Source organism: Zingiber officinale, chromosome 6A (assembly GCF_018446385.1).
Source record: "Zingiber officinale cultivar Zhangliang chromosome 6A, Zo_v1.1, whole genome shotgun sequence".
NCBI lineage: Eukaryota > Viridiplantae > Streptophyta > Magnoliopsida > Zingiberales > Zingiberaceae > Zingiber > Zingiber officinale.
The window spans coordinates 134,062,433-134,080,909 of record NC_055997.1 but is presented as its reverse complement, the minus strand read 5'-3'; the positions used below and the strand labels follow the sequence as shown (position 1 = coordinate 134,080,909).

At 34.5% G+C, this 18,477-nt stretch overlaps 1 protein-coding gene across 2 annotated transcripts in view; it reads right to left on the bottom strand.

Annotated features, from left to right (window-relative positions):
• Positions 1–6,407: 6,407 nt before the first annotated feature.
• Positions 6,408–18,477, bottom strand: part of LOC121998228 (diacylglycerol kinase 5-like) — a 34,590-nt gene continuing 22,520 nt past the window's right edge. For both annotated transcript variants that reach the window (XM_042553030.1, XM_042553031.1), the window contains exons 10-13: positions 8,544–8,618; positions 7,285–7,372; positions 7,073–7,189; positions 6,408–6,879 (exon numbers count right to left, since the gene is read on the bottom strand). In XM_042553030.1, coding sequence (XP_042408964.1) covers positions 6,556–6,879; positions 7,073–7,189; positions 7,285–7,372; positions 8,544–8,618 — 604 coding nt within the window. In that variant the 3' untranslated portion in view covers positions 6,408–6,555. The remainder of the gene's footprint in view (positions 6,880–7,072; positions 7,190–7,284; positions 7,373–8,543; positions 8,619–18,477) is intronic.

The window sequence follows — 18,477 nt, the reverse complement described above, 5'->3', positions numbered from 1 at the left end:
GTAATACTTTCTTATTATGCAAATTCAAATTACTCGTACATGTGTCTAAGAGTCTCGTACTCTTAACATGTGATGCTTTGGCCAAAGACTTTGAGTAATAATACTAACGAGTGGTCATAGGTTATATGTCTCCTCGCAAGGAACGGTGAATCCTCTATGGGCTATCCAAACATCTTTGGATACTTCAACTTATACCCAGTCACCCCGAGTCCACACCTCGATAAGATGCTTGCTTAAGATGTCAAAATATAAGTTTCCATGACCAAGATGACTTGTATACCTCAAGTTGAAGGAAACTTGTACTCAAGCTGTAGTAAGAGCTTCACAGACATATCTTTATATGTAGATAACCATATGAAGTCTTACAGCGAGTCACTCCAATAAACTAGTTACCATAACTAGTATCCACGTTTAACTCTCGACATCTCAATGTCTCCAGCCAGTGAGAAACCAATTGCTTGGCGAACCAAGGAGTATAACCCGTGCTAGTCTTATAGAATTGATGATGTCTAAATGCATCAATTAAATGACTAGAAAAATTCTAATATGTTCATAATTGCACATGTAGAGATAATCACAAGTTGTGATCCAATCATAAATTCTCTCATGCTATGAATTGTATTACGGACATTTAGTAAATGAATTTAAGACCATCAAACATATAATATGCACTCAAATAGTGAATCTATATTTATCAAATAAATAGTAAAAATTATAAGGTGATTACCTTAGGACATCCCTTAAAATCTAACATAAACAGTGGGTTGATTGGACTAGCTTGATCAGACCAGATAAGTCAGGGAGCATCGAAGGTTTGGTCGATCGAACGACTGGATCGGTCGATCGAACGAAGACTTATTCGAAACAATAACATCTGGACGGGAAGTAGGGTCGATTTAAAAAGATCATTCGATTAATCATGGAGGATCGGTCGATCGATCAATGTCGAGTCAAACAGTGATCCCGAGATCTGCGGATCGAATCAGGTTCAACTTGGCTATAAAAAAGGGTTCAACCAGCTGCTTCAAATATCAACTCTTGTAATCTCTCTCTTACACGCTGCTCCAAAGACAAGTCTACAAAACTGTAACACTGGTCTGACGACCGAAAGCTAGCAACTCCAACTCTCTAAGTCATCAGTATAATTTTCATTTATAGCACTTAATTTATAATTCCATTATACTTATACTTATCTTTGTAATTCTTCATATTATTAGTGAATTATCCACCGAAAGCAATCATTAATCACGGGCCTTGGAGTAGGAGTCATCACAGGCTCTAAACCAAGTAAAATCAATAGTGTTAGTATTGTTCTTTAATTTCCGCTGCATTTATTCTGTGTTTTCCGAAAATGTGAAAGTCATGAGCGCTATTCACCCCATCTAGCACAACGATCCTACAATTGATATTAGAGAGGGGCCTCTTTGAACCAGTGAAACCACCGTTCGAGCAACTTTTTTCGTTATATTATTTTTAAGTTTTTGGAGTCGATTGGAATCGATACTATCACCCCTTTTGATTAATTTTTTATCGAGTTTTTTTCTCGAAGTTGGTGCAACACCACTCGAGTTTGTTAGTTTTCTCTTTTACAAGAACTACTAATTCAAGACCAAGTTTTGGAACATTCTCCATTTTTTGTTGTGCAAGAATTCTTTTTTCTCGATGGCCCACCAAGAAGGCTTTTCGATGGCCCACCAAGAAGGCTATAGTACCGCATGCCCGTCTCTTTTCTCCGGCAAGGACTTCAACTACTAAAAAGGTCGGATGGAGTACCATTTGAAGACGCAAGTCGAAATGTGGATCATCATCCAAACAGGCTTCTCACTACCACTTGACGGCACTAGAAAACTGGTAACATGTGAAAACTAGGACCAAGACATAATAAAGAAAATCGAGGCCGACGCGAAAGCTACACAGACTCTGTAATGCGGACTAACCAAAGAAGAGCTGAACCAAATTAGCCTATTCTCAAGCGCAAAAGACTTATTGGAGAAACTAATCGAATTACACAAAGGGGCCTCCAATACTAAGGTAAGTAAAAGAGATCTAATTTTAAATAAATTATATGATATAAAAATATAGGAGGGTGAGACGACAAGCTAATTACACACACGCACCCAAGACCTTCTCAACGGCCTCCACACAATCAGACAGAAAGTGGAGAACCACAACATTACCACATACGCGCTAAATGTCTTTCCGAGGAACACTTTATGGGCATCCATGGTAGATGCTTACAAAGTTTCTTAGGATCTTTTGCTAATTAGATTAGACGAGTTGGTTTTCGAATTCGAACTTCACGAACAAACTAATGCACTGTCAGTCGAGAAAAGTATTACTTGGGTTGTTGGTACAAGTAAAACTTAAGAACCAAAAATCAACCGTCAGACCGAACCCGAGTTTGAAGATGAATCAGACTCAGAAAATGATGTTGAAATCACCATCGAGCTTGTTAATCTGGTATGAAAACTGTATAAGAAGAAGAATGGTTTCACAAAATGAGAGATCAAGAAGGTGATTCAATCAAAGACAAACCAGTCGAGTCCAAACTCAAACACAAAGGCCAAGTCCAAAGTCACCTGCTATGGTTGCAACAAGAAATTAAAGGACATATCAAGGCAAACTATCCAAATCAGAAGGAAGCAAAAAAGTAACGAAAAAAGAAGGCGCTACAAGTAACGTGGGATGAGTCTTCATTAGAAGACTCCGACGAAGATCACGAGCATACAAGCATCCTCGTGCTTTCGGCCCGAGAACAAGTCATCGAGTCCGAAACTAAGAGCAAATCGGAAGTCGCGCGAGTCCGAGAGAAGTCACATATCCGTTTCTGAAGGGACAAACAACATTGTAAGCTCCTCTCAAGTAGATAAATTACATAACTTAATAAATTATCTGATGTGCAAACTAGCAAAATCTAACATCCAAGTTAAGTCACTCCAAAAGGAGATAACAATTCTTACGGAAGTGACTAACCTAAGTTACGTCCCTTGATCGAGTTTGTTCAAGCTAGAACTTCAACTCATGTCCAACAACTTGAGGAATAAAATTTTAATTTGAAAAGTCGAACTTAGGGACTCGTTGTAATGGTTCATCTTGGGTTCTAAGAATCTTGATATGATCTTTGGAAAACAAAGAGTCGTAAGTTCCATGTTACAGCACAATAGATAATTAGAATGAAAAATATTGAGAACTTGTCCCTCAAAATTGATACTGATACATCTATTTTAAAATTTTTTTTATGTTTGTTTGTTTAAAGTCCATCTTCAGATCATATAACAGATATCTAATGTATTGCATCACAAAAAAAAATCACATTCATTACTATAAATAATAGAGGCATGTTCTCAATTAACCAGTTTGGATCCTCTGTCCCCAAATTTCTCTGTCCCTGTGTCCCCTGTCGATCGGACGGACCAGATTACATCTCAAGACATCATGGCACCCTTAAGATGTGTGCAGTATCCTCGTGATATGCAAGACATCCTTGAGATATAATCTGGTCCGTCCGATCGACAAGGGGACATGAGGACAGAGAAATTTGGAGGCAGAGGATCCGAACTCCAATTAACCATCACCTTCATCACTTGTAGATAGGATTACTAAGAATATTCACCTTTCATAATAGAAAGATGATGGACATGGTGATATCGGAGAAGACATGACTTCTTTAATTTATTTTTCTTTTCTTCATCTAATATATATACTATTTCCTTTTAGCTCGATTGTTCATCTAATAAATATTAAAAGAAGGTAAATATAAATAAGTCAAAACTTATTAGGTGGAATATATATGAATATAACTTTGTAATCTTCATCGTAAAATAATATCTAATAAAATTCAATTAGTTCAAAAATTAATTGATTGGGGAAAAAAAAAAAATTTCGTACAAAATTATAAAAGAAAACATTTTTTATTTATAATTTTTTACCCAATAATTAAGGATGTATAATAATTTAAAATTTAATAACCTTAAGTTAATAAATCTAATATTTTAATCATAAGTATTCAAACTAATTCAGAGATGGCATGTGCAACTATAAACCTATAATCTGAAGCTCCAATGATAATAATAATAATAATAATAAATTAAACTTTTTAATTAATATGTAAATATTATTAATTTCATAGTTACTTCACTATTAACTTGGAATTGTACTCTTGAAATTGTCAAGAATAATGAATAGTTTATTGATATAGTCATTACATATAAATCAATCCTCCTTAAAATCTTTCATAACAAAAGCTAGGTAATTAATTTACACTAACCTCTTTAATCACATCTTTTTCCTTAAGTCCCATTGATTTTTAATGAATAATATATTTATGATCTAATTATAAATTGAGCGCTGTTATTATTCAAATCTCAAATCAACACTTAAGGGAATTGTTAATCTGACTTTCATCTTGTATATTAATATTCTCAACTATTTATTTTTATTTTATATCCAATATACTCAATTGTTTCATTACTTCATAAGTAAAAAAAAAAAATACAATATTATAAAATAGAAGTCTATTAATTACTCCGAATTAAGATGAATTCATATATGACCATCATTAATTAATACCAAATGTCCTATTTATAAGGAATTTTCTAAAGATTTAAAATTAATCATATTCCAATTCTATAGAATCAAATTATATAAAGTGATTTCCTTCCAATAATCTTATTATTAGCAATCCGGATAAAATTATTTCATTCAAAATGTAATGAACCAAGCTAGTAGTTTTAAGTTAAAGATTCCACTTTAATTTCTAATTATGAACAAATTTAGATTATTATACTTTAAATATTATCCACCGTATATAATACTTTATATACGATATTTAAAGTCACATAATAATAATCTAGAAATTTTTAATCTTACTATTTTATTAAAAATCTCCCCCCTTTACTAACTAATTTTGGTGAAGCCTAAAATGTATTTACGTTAATGTCCTTTTTTCTATTTACATTAAAAATAATTCCAAGGTTTATTAGTAATTCCACAAGCGAAACAATCACTGGTTCTCAGCTACAGCGTATTATTATGAATTTTTCTCATCATTAATTTTCTCGGGTTGTTTTATATAAAAAAAAATATAATTCTTTTTAGTCTCATATCTTAGAATTGACAATACTATGATCAAAAAAACTTCTATAAATATTTTAGGCCGACGATGTGAAAAAATATACTTTTCTTAGCTTTTTTTTTAAGTAAGACAAGTATAATATTAAATTAAAATAATTTTTTTCATAGGGAAACTCGTTGCAGTAGTCATTATTGCATGGGTCAATTTATATATTATTATATTACACACGCAACGTGTGTGCACGATGACACTAGTATTTATAAAGCATCTATAATATACATGCAAAGAATTATTATTAAAAAAATTCTCAAATAAAATTAGAACATTTCTTTATGGGCATATATCCCAATATTTTATGATGGCCCATCCATTTGTGCTTGAAATATACCATACGATGAAGGTATCTCCTTCGCCGCTAGTTATACAAAATCATTTTTTAAAGAAAGATACTTAGTTTTTTAGATTTTTTTTTCCTTACACTTAAAATATATTATATGACATTTAAATTTAACTATAGATTTTTACCTTTTATGTCTTGGATAAGGCTTCCCTGTCAATTTGTGATGACTTGGACTCTGGCTCAACTCAATCTTTCCTAAACTTATCTTCTAACATTGAGGGATCCTTGTAGAACTCAATTAGTTGGATCCAAAGATTGTGTACATTTTTATATTTATCTATCTTACACACAATTTTATTAGTGAATTGCACTCATTCATTTTCCATTCGTTCTTATTTATCTACAGACTTAGTTCGAAGCAGAATATAAACTAACATAAACAAATAAAAATGCACCAAATTTAACATGATTAGGAAATCCTATAAAATTCCTACTCCACGGCTATGCCTCCAACACAAGTACTATGATTTTCTTTATCTCAGACACTTTACTTGGATTTTCATAATTGCACCTGCAATGGTTAAAACTTTCTACCTACATACTTAACGTACATATAAGATCACAAATAATTCCTAACTTAAAGAAAATCTAATTATCGAAACGATATGCAAAACTACATACTTCTGACACACCAACACCCTCCCCTTGCTGTTTTATTTACCTAAGTGACCAAATGGTATAAATTTCACTTTTCAAATTTCTCCTTTCCTTTCTCACGCCTTTGTTGAAACTAAATATAGTTTCCATTGGTACATGTGTACGAATTGGATTAACTTTTTTGCAAAATGTCTTGGGGATAAAAAAAATTGGTCTTACAGAGGAAGAAAATGGAAAAAAAAAATTATTTAAGAAATAAATAATAGGATGAATCATGTCCTGGGAATACCAAGTTAGTTGTTCTCTTTCACAAAATAATGTGGATGCACCAAAATATTAAATCCAATCATGTTTATTATTGTGTAGGGATCAGTTTTCAACAATCACACGATCTCACAATTACGAGATGACAATACATCAACCCAAATGGACACCACTGCAAGGGCAAATTATAGATATGAATAAGCAAGTCAAATCTGAGAACTTAACTAAGATGAGCAATATCTGTATCCTCAGGGATCTTGAACGTCTCTGCTGCACCAAACTTCTTCCTCCCTCCGTCCCATTCACCGTCAGAGTCCTCACTGTCGTCCCCATTCCTATGGTGGCTCACTGGTGTCGAAGGATCATTAATGCTTTTGGAGATGCAGTCACGAGTGGCCAACATATTGACCTGCCCCAGATGAGAAATCTCGACAACTACTGTGTCGTCATCCTTCGGTAGAGGCTGCTTCCATGGTTCCCCATCAATTCTCATAAATGTGTGATCTGCTGCGCCCTTGTGGAACTCAAAACGGATTCTGTGTGCCTGTAGAAAGAAATTTATCATTCATCTATTTTGTTTGGGAATACTAAATGGCATCAGTCAGTAACATGTTTTCAAGTAGAATCAGTAGAATGTTTAACAGGGCCAAGGCTTATGCTTTGTTAAGAAGTCACTGGAACAGTAAATTATAGGTGAGCTACCAAATTGCCCATGGCCTCATAAGATGTAAGTTCACCTGTGCAAGACGAGTTCCATGCCCATTTGGAGCTAGCAGAACGAGCCCGTGCCAGGCATCACGAAAACCGACCACTTCGAGAAGGCCATCATCAACATATGGTCGAGTAAGATCCCTCTAGAAAAAAATATCAAAAGGCTAGAATGATTTTTTACAGGGAGAGAAGGTATTTTATGCATCCTATTATTGTTTAAAGTCATAGAGAAACTCACGTCTCTTGTTTTCTTCTGATTAGGAGTTCCCCATGGATTGAGGCCCCCAGAAAAACTGGGTAAATTGAGACAAAGGATTGAACGAATGCTATAGATACACAAGAAGTATTTCAGTTAATGACATATTTAATAATTTTCATTTTCCAAAATTTTACACGACATAAAATCAGCAGGTACACTTTCAAAAAGAATGAAACGTAATTGCAACTCACAAACAACTAATGATAATTCAATCCAAAAGAAGTTATAAGAAAGTTATTGTAATATCTAAAGCTCCAAGCATGTTGGTCAACGTCTATTGTCTCCTACGAACTACAAATAAAAAGTACATGAAACACAAAAGCATCATTAGGAACTGTACTAAGATGTTGCATAGTGGCTCATTCCGACTTATGTAAAATGACAATCATATGGATTAAGAAGCTAATGAAGAAATTGGGCTTTTATCATTTTGTGCCATTGAAAATGAGAATTAAAAATAAAATTAAAAGAAACCGAGAAACACATCAATCAACTAAAAGAAGCAAAATGTAATTTGATTGTTTTTGCAGTATCTTATTCTAACACAAATAAAATGATAACCTTATGAAGGTGCTAATAAAGGACCTATATATACCAAATGAAACTAACAAAAAAAAAATAGAACCAGAAAAACATATGAAGCTTTCAGTCAATCAAGTACCAAAAATCTCTTTTAATCAGCTGCAGTAGTAACCTTCATGTTTCTCTTCTTAGGTATAACAACCAAGATATAGCAGTTTGGTAGAAGCATAGAACATGACTAGCAATATTACTAAAAAATTCCCTCAGTAGAGGAAAGACAAGGCATGCACCTAGGTAAAGCCCCTAGATGAATGCTACACATGAGTAGCACCCCAAAACCACCCCCAAACACCCGAAAGAGGATGTGCATACATCCGGTCATGCGTAACAAAATCAAGGAAAGTGGTCACCCAATCAAACCGGTCTATTAGTCGGGGCTCGAGTTGTGTCATTTTCCCCACCTACACCAAAACCCTCGCCCCAACAAATAGACCTAATGATCGGAGAACCTCTAAGATAGGTTACCCCGACCGGAGTAGGTTGGGAACATAGTAGGGAGGGGTAATTGTTCTTGGAAGCAACTGCTTTCCTTGATCTTCTTATGCATGACTGGATGTATAGTTGAGTGTTTGATTGGTGGTGAAATATTAGACAAGCTGCAATAGGGCAATAGATTCATGTTAAACTCTGTATTACTTTAAGAGAAATATGTGTACCTATGAGGAACATTGAGATCTTCCCAGTGTCCTGGACTTTTCATGATCTTCACTTTAGCAAGCTGTGCGATATTCCTGCATATGCACATAGAAATTATCAAACAATTTAGATTTTTTTTAAAAAATGATATTCTAATAAGAGAATAATCATATAGTTGACAAAGCTTTTCTTGGGACAATGTGTTCCAAGCATTCTAAACTGTCCCTGTTGAAATACTTAACCTAATTACGAGATACAAACCTTTAATTGAGAGATTCTCTAAAGAGACAACATGGATGGAACTTAAACTCTCCTTATCCATGCATCTGTCCATCAGGCGTATTGCTTTATCTGAGAATAGATTGATGTCATACAAATCTGTTTCCTTTCAAAGAAGGCAGAGTGTCGACATCTATTCCACACTTTAAGAGAGCATGCTTTGTAGGAATTATTGCCGGAGAATCCTATAGAAAATGTACTTTATGGGAAACCTGATAGGCAAAGTTTTCTGCATCCACAAGTCCCTTCTGAAGTCAACTATTGATTCATACACTGAAACAATAGATAATATATTTGGTCTATTCCATTGTTGTGCAGTCTGGTTCTTGTTATTGGAGAGGTAGAGATTAACATAACCTTGTGCATAGTCTGTCACATCGCTCCCCAAGATATTCTCTTAATGTTGTCAACCAATCAGCGACATGTTCTTTTTCTCGAGATATTGAGTCATATCCTAAATGGTGACTCCAGGTCTAACTGTGCATATAACATGTCTAGAGACGATCTTTCTAATGTTTGATTGCCAACCTAAGACTCGAACAAGAAGATGGAACTACTCCAATCTCCCAATTCATACTCTAGTCCTAACATAACAATATCTTTGATTGAATCAATGTTATGCCAAATACTTGTTCATCCCATCTTTTTCAGATCATGTCCTTTGCTTAAATTTATTTGTTTGTCACTAGGAGGCACCATTCTTGTACTATATTACTTCAGAAGAAAGAAAGGATAAGTTAGAGGGAAGGAAGAGAGATAAAATTGGAAATTCCTTTAAAGAAAATCTGGTAGGAAAGACAGTGAGAGATAGTTTCTTATAATTGATTTTATACGAACAAAGGCATATCTTAAAATAGTAGGATTGATGATAACATGAAAGAAAGGCTGCAAATCAAACTCAATAGCAAATTGGAGAATTTGTCCACAAGGAACAAAATGGAAATGAAGCAACAAGAATGGACAAAAATAATTTGAAACTATGACAGAAGAGATGCAAACCCAAAATTGTATCAAGAATAGAAATTAACAAAGTTCTTTTCCTCTACCTCTCACTCTATTGTTAGTACCCAAGGTAGTTTTGATGTGATCAACCAAGTCAGGTTAGGTCCTGTTGGTTTCCAACCCCTATGTCTAAGTGTACAAGAACTTAGAAGTACAGGAAGTTGAGCGAAAGGCGCAGCTAGCGAGAAGGATGGCACAGGAGAGAGCCAATGGTTTCGGTGTGTCCGAGGGACGAGGTGCTGCGGAAGAGTACGCGGGCGGACGAGAAGGAGGCGCACGGCGTTTCCTAGGGACGAGAAGTCAGAGCGAAAGTTTGCTCGAGAAGGCCGGAAGTTGGGTTCGGGTGAGCCCTATTCCAGATGGCCGAAATCACCCAAGTAAGCGAAACCGGAACCGGAGTGGAAGACCCGGACCCAAGCGAGCGGAGCCGGAGCAAGAACCCAGACCAAACAAGTTAACAGAAGGTTAACTTGGTCCGGGCGCCTGGACTCAGTCCAGGTGCTCGAACCATGAATTTTATCCGGATCGCGATAATCGCGATCCGTTGCGACGGGGATAAAGTTTTATCCCCCAAGAGGCGCCTAGAACCCTTCCAGGCGCCCCGACCAGGGCTATAAATACAACCCTGGTTCGAATGGTTTAGAACAACACTAAAGAACACTTGTAAACGATTTCTTTTGTCTAGCTGTGCATTTTGAGTGTTTTAACTGTTGTAAGAGGCTTCTCTGCTTGAAGGAGACGTTAGTGAGCTTTCATCTTCCTTGGATTAACAACCTCCCCGATTATAACCAAGTAATTTCTTTGTGCCTTGTCTTTTTGAATCTTTTGATTATTTTATGCAAGTGTTGATAATTATTAAGCTATAAAGTTTGAGGAAGGTCGTTTTTCTTTGCAGGACTATTCACCCCCCTCTAGCCGGCCGCCAAGGGTCTTATAAGTGATATCAAAGGCAGAATGCTTCGGAAGGACTAACCGCCGATTAAAGCACCGAGACGATGGTCAAACCGAGCATCTTCCCACCGAAGTTCAGGGAGAATTTGCGTTATGGAAAAAACGCACGGAGATATTTTTTAAAACTGATTTTGAAATTCTTTTGATAATTAAATATGGTTTTGTAGCTCCCAATGACCAATAAGGAAATGAAAAGGAAGAATTTCAATAGAGCAAGGAGCAAGCAGACTTTGTAGCGAACAGACGAGCCAAGTTCCACCTACTCAGCATACTTCCACCCCAAGAAGTAAATCGGATCGGAAATTACGAATCAGCAAAGGAACTTTGGGAGAAGTTTCTAGAACTACACGAAGGAACTTCCGAAGTAAAGCTCGCGAGACGGGATCTGCTCCGGAACCAACTAACGAACCTCCAGAAGGAAGAAAGGGAAACAGTCACACATCTGCACTCGAGGATCAAAGAACTCATCACCGGACTCACGAATCTCGGAGAAAATGTAACAAACTGAGATTCATTAAGGTACACTTTAAATGCATTCTCTAGGACACATGAGTGGACCTCTATAGTCGACTCATTTTATATATCTAAAGACCTACAAGTTAGTTCATTAGAAAATCTTTTTTCCACCTTTGAACTTCATGAATTTAGATGTGCAGAGATGAAAAGGGAGCCTAATCAGAACATTGCCTTAAAGGCAAGAACGGACAATCCAGACTCAGAAGTGTCAATCGACGAAGATGAAGAGGCGCTATTAGTAAGAAAATTTAATAAATTTATTAAATCTAATAAATTTAAATCGCAGACGAGAAAGCATTATCGGAACAAAAGGAAGGTACGATGATGTTACAACTACAACAAAGAAGGGCACATCAAGGATGACTGTCCAAAATTGAAGAACAAGGACGAAGAGAAGAACAAGAAACCAGCCCGGCCCAAGCATAATCTAAAGGCGACGTGGAAAACGACACATCATCCGAATCCGAAATCGAAGCCTATGCCAGACTAGCCCTAATGGTAGACCATCAAAAAGAAGACGAAATCAGCTCAGAGATGAGTATCGATGAAGGGGAAGAATCATGAGAGGAAAGCTACGATGAAGGGGGAGCATCAGAATATGAGGTAAGTCAGGTACGTGCCTTATCTCCTGAAATGTCATTTTAATTTGTTAAGATTATTTCCAAGGATTTAGTAAAATTAGAAAAAGAAAATATAGACTTGAAAAGATAATTAGTGCATGCCCCTTAGATTTGTTTGATAATTTAAAAATAGAAAATGACAAATTGAAAACAGAAATAGAATATTTGAAAAAATCGTGCATGCTCAAATAATCAAAATATTAGGAGATATAATAATTTAAACTGGTATTTTAAATACCATAAGGGTCATATTAGGAAAATATCATAAAAATACATTCCTAAGAAATTTTTGATTAATCATGTAGGAAGGAACCTATTTTGGGTTCCAAAATCATATTTAGATTAATTACTTTCTTAGGACTTTCAGAAAGAAAGTTAAATGTTTAAATTCTTTAAGAAACAAACTTTGTTTAGAAGTGGTTGATGCTCCAATAACCAAGAAGGCCTAGTGCCTCGCCACAGCCTGGAAGTCAATTACTGAATTGAATGTTTAATTGACTTACTGTGAAGCATTCAACTAATACTTTAATTTTTTACTAGAAAAATTTATTTAAAAAGATCTAATCATTAAAATTTGTTTAAGTTATTCTAAACAATCTTTTGAATTTTTTTTTCACTAGAAATTTGTATGAGCTAGTGATCAAAATGCAAATTTTATTTAATTTTGCCAAAAATTCAACTTTATGTGAATTTTTTTCTGTTCAACCCTTGCTAAAGTTTTTATTATTAAAGGATTTTTTTTAAAAATTAAAGTTTTTGAAACTTAACTTTTCAAAAAAAAATTCCCTTAGACTTTTTAGACCTTCCAAGTAATATATATCCCAATTTTAATTTTTTTATTTTTTGTACTTAATTTCTGTACTTGCAAATTTTTTTTGTAAATATTATAACTATTTGTTTATGATTTACCCTAACTTAACTTGGGTTTGATCACATCAAAAAGGGGGAGATTGTTAGTACCTCAAGGTAGTTTTGAAGTGATCAACCAAGTCAGGTTAGGTTCTGTTGGTTTCTAACCCATGTGTCTAAGTGTACAGGAACTTAGGAGCACAGGAAGTCAAGCGAAAAACGCAGCTAGCAAGAAGGATGGCATGAGAGAAAGCTGACGAGCTCGATGCGTCCGAGGGACGAGGTGCTGCGGAAGAGTACGCGGGCGGACGAGAAGAAGGCGTGTGGCGTTTCCGAGGGACGAAAAGCCGGAGTGGAAGTTTGCTCGAGAAGCCGAAAGTTGGGTTCCGATGAGCCCTATTCCAGATGGCCGAAATCACCTAAATAAGCAGAACTGGAGCCGGAGCAGAAGACCCGGACCCAAGTGAGTGGAGTCAAAGCAAGAACCCGGACCAAACAAGTTAACACAAGGTTATCTTGGTCCGGGCACTCGGACCATGAATTTTATCCGAATCGCGACAATCACGATATGTTGCGACGAGATAAAGTTTTACCCCCCTAGAGGCGTCTGGAACCCTTCAAGGTGCCTCGACTAGGCTATAAATACAGCCCTGGTCCGAATGGTTTAGAACAACACTGAAGAACACTTGTAAACGATTTTTTTTTCTAGCTATGCATTTTGAGTGCTTTAATTGTTGTAGAGGCTTCTCCGCCTGAAGAAGACGTTAGTGAGCTTTCATCTTCCTTGGATTAATAACCTCCCCGATTGTAACTAAGTAATTTCTTTCTGCCTCGTCTTTTTTAATTTTTTGATCATTTTATGCAAGTGTTGATAATTATTAAGTTATAAAGTTCGAGGAAGGTCATTTTTCTTTGCAGGTTTATTCACCCCCCTCTAGCCGGCCGCCAAGGGTCCTACATCTATCTCTCTCCCTATTTCAATATTTCTGCTTTTGCCTCGTCATTACTTCCCACCTCTATCATTGCTTGTTTACCACGACCTCTTCTCTCACATCGGTTTGGTTGTCAGTCACTCCTATATTTGACCCAATTAGGAGAATCAAGGGCTCTTCCACCCTTTCTAAGCATGATCCAAAGGAGACCTCATGGACCCAATCATCTGCATGCATCTATAACTAATTAGTATTAAAGTTTACCATAGGCAATGGTATCCAATTATGTTTAGTTTTTTTTTAAGGAAATAAAAGAGAAACAAGAAAAGGATAGAGAGAACATGATAAATCGGTGGCCCAAATCTTGGAAATAACCAAGGAATCGTAGTCCACTAATGCTTCTACACAACTAAAGAACAATGGAAGTAGGGTGGCGTAGGAAATTCCCTACATGCTTGAAGACTCAGTTATGCATAGCCACCAATTACTTCACCGAAATTAGCTATAATTAAAAATAAAAAATAAAAAATAATATATGAGCAAAAAGGGGTAGTTGGTTGCTATCCTCATAACAATTCAATGGAAGGATTACGATAAAAGTGCAGACTCCTCAGCTTGGTTTTAGTATCTGCTGTAATGGTTTCGGTATTTGTTGCAATGGTTTCAACAATAGAGTTCTTCTTCACCTATTTCTAGTATTGTATTCAAAGGTTTTAGCATTAGGGTCCCTTTTCTTAGTTTAAGCCAGGGTTTAAAATTTTAAGACGTATTGAAATTTTGATTCAGGACTAGAACAATACAGTTTTGATACTATATCATATCATGCCGATACAATTTCGATACTTTTTCTATTTTAAATATTAGTGCATATTAATTAAAAAATATTTGTATCAATATTTGATTGCTATAAATGCTCACTCCTGATTTTATATCTTAGATGTTTATTGTTGAGTTCATATTTCCATATTTTCTCTTGAGATAATTGATGTCTATTGAATTTTGCAATAGCTATAGCAATAGCAATGTATAAATTTAAAATTTATATTTTATTATTGTTGCATATAATAAAATAGTCTTAATCACTTGAAATTTTATTGCAAAGACATTGAGTCCAAGAACTTCCATGTCATGAAGATGGTCTTTGGCTTCATATTGTTACAAATTTAAAGATTTGATGATTATGGATATTACTTATGTTATATTTATATAGATGTACCCTAAACTCATTTCTCACAACTTTAAATTATTCTTATAATTTAATGTAATTTTAAATGTCTTTTAAATTATTTAAAATTTCCAATTTAGTTAAGAATGTAGATAATATAAAATTTTATATTAGATAGTAAAGAGACGATAGTATGATGGTTTTGACTTATTAATACAGTGTGTGTATACACACACACACACACACACACACACACACACACACATATATATATATATATATATATATATAATTCTTAGATAAATGTTTGTTTACTCTATATATTTTTATTTTAAAAATAAATTCTATATTAATTTTATATTAGCATTATATAAGCCTTCAACTATTTAACCGTTTAAGATTGTTAGACAAAAGCAAATAAATATATATATTTTTTTAAAAATTGATATATCATTAACTCAAATTAAAATTGATACATCAAAATATGTCACCTTATTAATACCAAATGAATTGTTGTGAATCAAATGGAAACACATTCTTGTAACATCCTTATAACATCAATCCCATAGTTCTCTAACACCCAAATCATCCCCTAACATGTAGTGTTGATATTGATTTTTTCATATGTCTATCAGCATGTCTCGATTCATCACTAGAAGTTGGACTTGTATTGACACCATTGCATTTGATACAAGTAGATAAGTATAAGGATAAACATACATCCATGAACTTTAATATGATAGATCATCATATGATGCATCAGAGTTATAATAAGGTTAAAAGTATGATAAACTTAAGCACTAAATCAATCTGAAATGCTAAGTCAAAAGTTTCATCAACATCATCTTCCTCACTACTTATCCTCTAGCATGCAATTTTTCAATCTGCAAGGTAAGAAATTGAGATGGTCGTGGTAGATCTCCTGCTTCATCAAGTAATGCATCCTCAATCTCAACAATACTACACCAATCCATCATTGAATCATCCTTAGGATTGACAAATCTAATATCAAGTGGGTTTACATCATTAGACTCTTGTTCTTCCTTCTCTTCTATTATGGCTCTTAGATGAAGAGGCATTATTATCATGAATGTGGATCATCTTCTCTAAGAGATGAAAAGAAAGACAATTTTTCATTTTTGTATGAACAAGGGAGAAAGTGGCCAATTTATTTCGCTACCACCAGAATTCATATTGCAACCTTTTTCAAATTCAGGGCTAATCCTCCATATCATAACCATCATTCAATTGCAAGATAAATAAAAATAAAATTAAAATTAAAATAGTATTCATATATGTTAACAATAATTAGTAATAAATTATGCTATGTTTACCAATATCCATTTTATATTTGCCTACACTACAAAAGGATCACCAAAAGAGTCACATATCGCTTTAATAATTGACTTTTGTTAATAGTCTCGAACTAATTTTTTATTTGTTTGTTATCTTGATATTATATTGGTATTGATATGTCAGAATGAGATAATAGCTTAAAATAATTAAGCATATATAATTATTAATAGCAATATTAAAAATATATATATTATTAAAAAAATACACATCCTATTTGATTGTCCCATCTTGCAGTGATTATATTAACATAATGTCAAAACTTGGTTGGCGATTATAGACGCCTCTTAATTTCTTTTTTAGTTCCTGAATTAAGTGGCAAATATTGCTCATTTGTGGCTTTTTTGTCTATGTCAACTTTACATAGAACAATATACAGAGCTCTACTGCCAAAAGAATATCTAAAATATAGTCCCAAAATTTAGCAGATATAATAATTTTTTATGCCTCACTACCTTCAGTCATGCTAGAGTATCAAGAGGCTTTCCAATCCTCAAAAGTGAACATGATTTTCAATCTGACTTTTTTTATGAAACGACTTCAATAAGAGAAAGTGAGTCACAAATCTAGCTCTGCTCCTCTTCATAAAATATCTTCGTTAGTAAATTTCCTCATTAATCCATGAACTCGATGATAATTATATAAGAATCTTATTAATGGCCGACCTCTTTTCACGACCTTCTTCACTATATTGAGTTTATTATAACTGTCATCATCATTTGATATAGTGTGCTATGTATAGTGTTCATATATTTAATAACTATTCAGTGCTTTTAAAGTTGGCACCATTGTCAGTAATCACTTGTGCTATATGTTCAATATTTATCTCTTGAACTACACTATCCATCGAACGATATATGTAAGATGCATCATGATATTATGTAATTACATTAATAGATTTTTGAAATATCACCTTCCTATTACAATATAATAGAAAATTGATAAGGCTCATCTGTGTAGGTCCTATCTAACTATCACACCCCATATAGGTCCCATTACTTCTTGCACGATAAGATCCAAGTCTTGATCTCTTCTATTTGTTCATATAAATATGAACCAACAATTTCATATGTGGTCAAAGGTTGAATATTAAGACCATATTTTTAGATGTTGGACACCATAGTATGAGTAGTATGTATTATTTGCTCCATTACAAGGAATTCAATTGAAATGGAAAAGTTTAGCAACACTTTGGTTGATCAATTTTTTCTTCTCCCCTGTATAGGCTTCATCAATCCTAGTTTGTTTGTTAGTTTAGTTTGGGAACGTCAGTGAATCAATATCAACTACATGCATTTGTCCCATAGAATGAAAAAAAATGACCAATACCACATTGTGTTCAAGTAACACAAACACTTGCACTCCTCCCTAATGTTGCTGCAATAGTTAAGTCATTTCCATTAGCACTAGTTGAACAACTTGTTCTACCGACGACTATATCACCACTATATCGTATATACTGCTCATACTCATATCAAGTTTGAGAGACACCAAAAGTTATTAAAAGATCTTTATCTTTGGAATACTTTTACCATAACATGTAAGTTCCTCATAGACTAGTTTGTAGAGTTTCGCCTATTAAAAATTTCACATTGTTATTGTTGTTTGTACTTTAATTTTTTTTTTTTGCCATCAAGTTCCTCCCCATTGCATGATGGATTTCTTAACAAACTTTTAGACACTTAGAAACATCCGAATATCCACTAGCAAAAAGTTGTTTTAGGTGTGCGACCCCACTACTGCATCCAATTATATCGCAATTCAAACATTACCAATGAATTCAATTCTCTAATCGGTATGCATGTCTCCAAGTTGAAGAATAAGACTACTTAGTGTCATTTAAATACCTATGTATTACAAAAAGTTAAGAGTAGCAAAAAGATAAAATAATTCACAAAATATTTATTGTTGGTGTAAGAGCACCAGATAAGGTTAAGCCCTTAGGATCTGATAGCTTTGTTAAGTGTGCAGGTGACTTAACATGAAAGCCCTAGTAGGTCAGGTGGACCGGATACTAGATAACGAAAGTCTTAACAGATCAAGTGGACTAGACACCAGGCAGAGAAAGTCCAAATGGGTTAGCGAGACCCGACATCTAGTAGGACGGACTTGATGGGTTAGCAGGATTGAGTCAAAAGAAGCCTTAGTGGGTCAAGAGATCAGACGCTAAGTAGAGGAAGCACAAATAGGTCAACTAGACCAAATGTTTAGTAAAAAGGTAAGGAAGATAAGTTCCGGAGAGGAGAGGTTCTTCTGAAAAGAAGGCGGTGAGAACATGTCTATATTT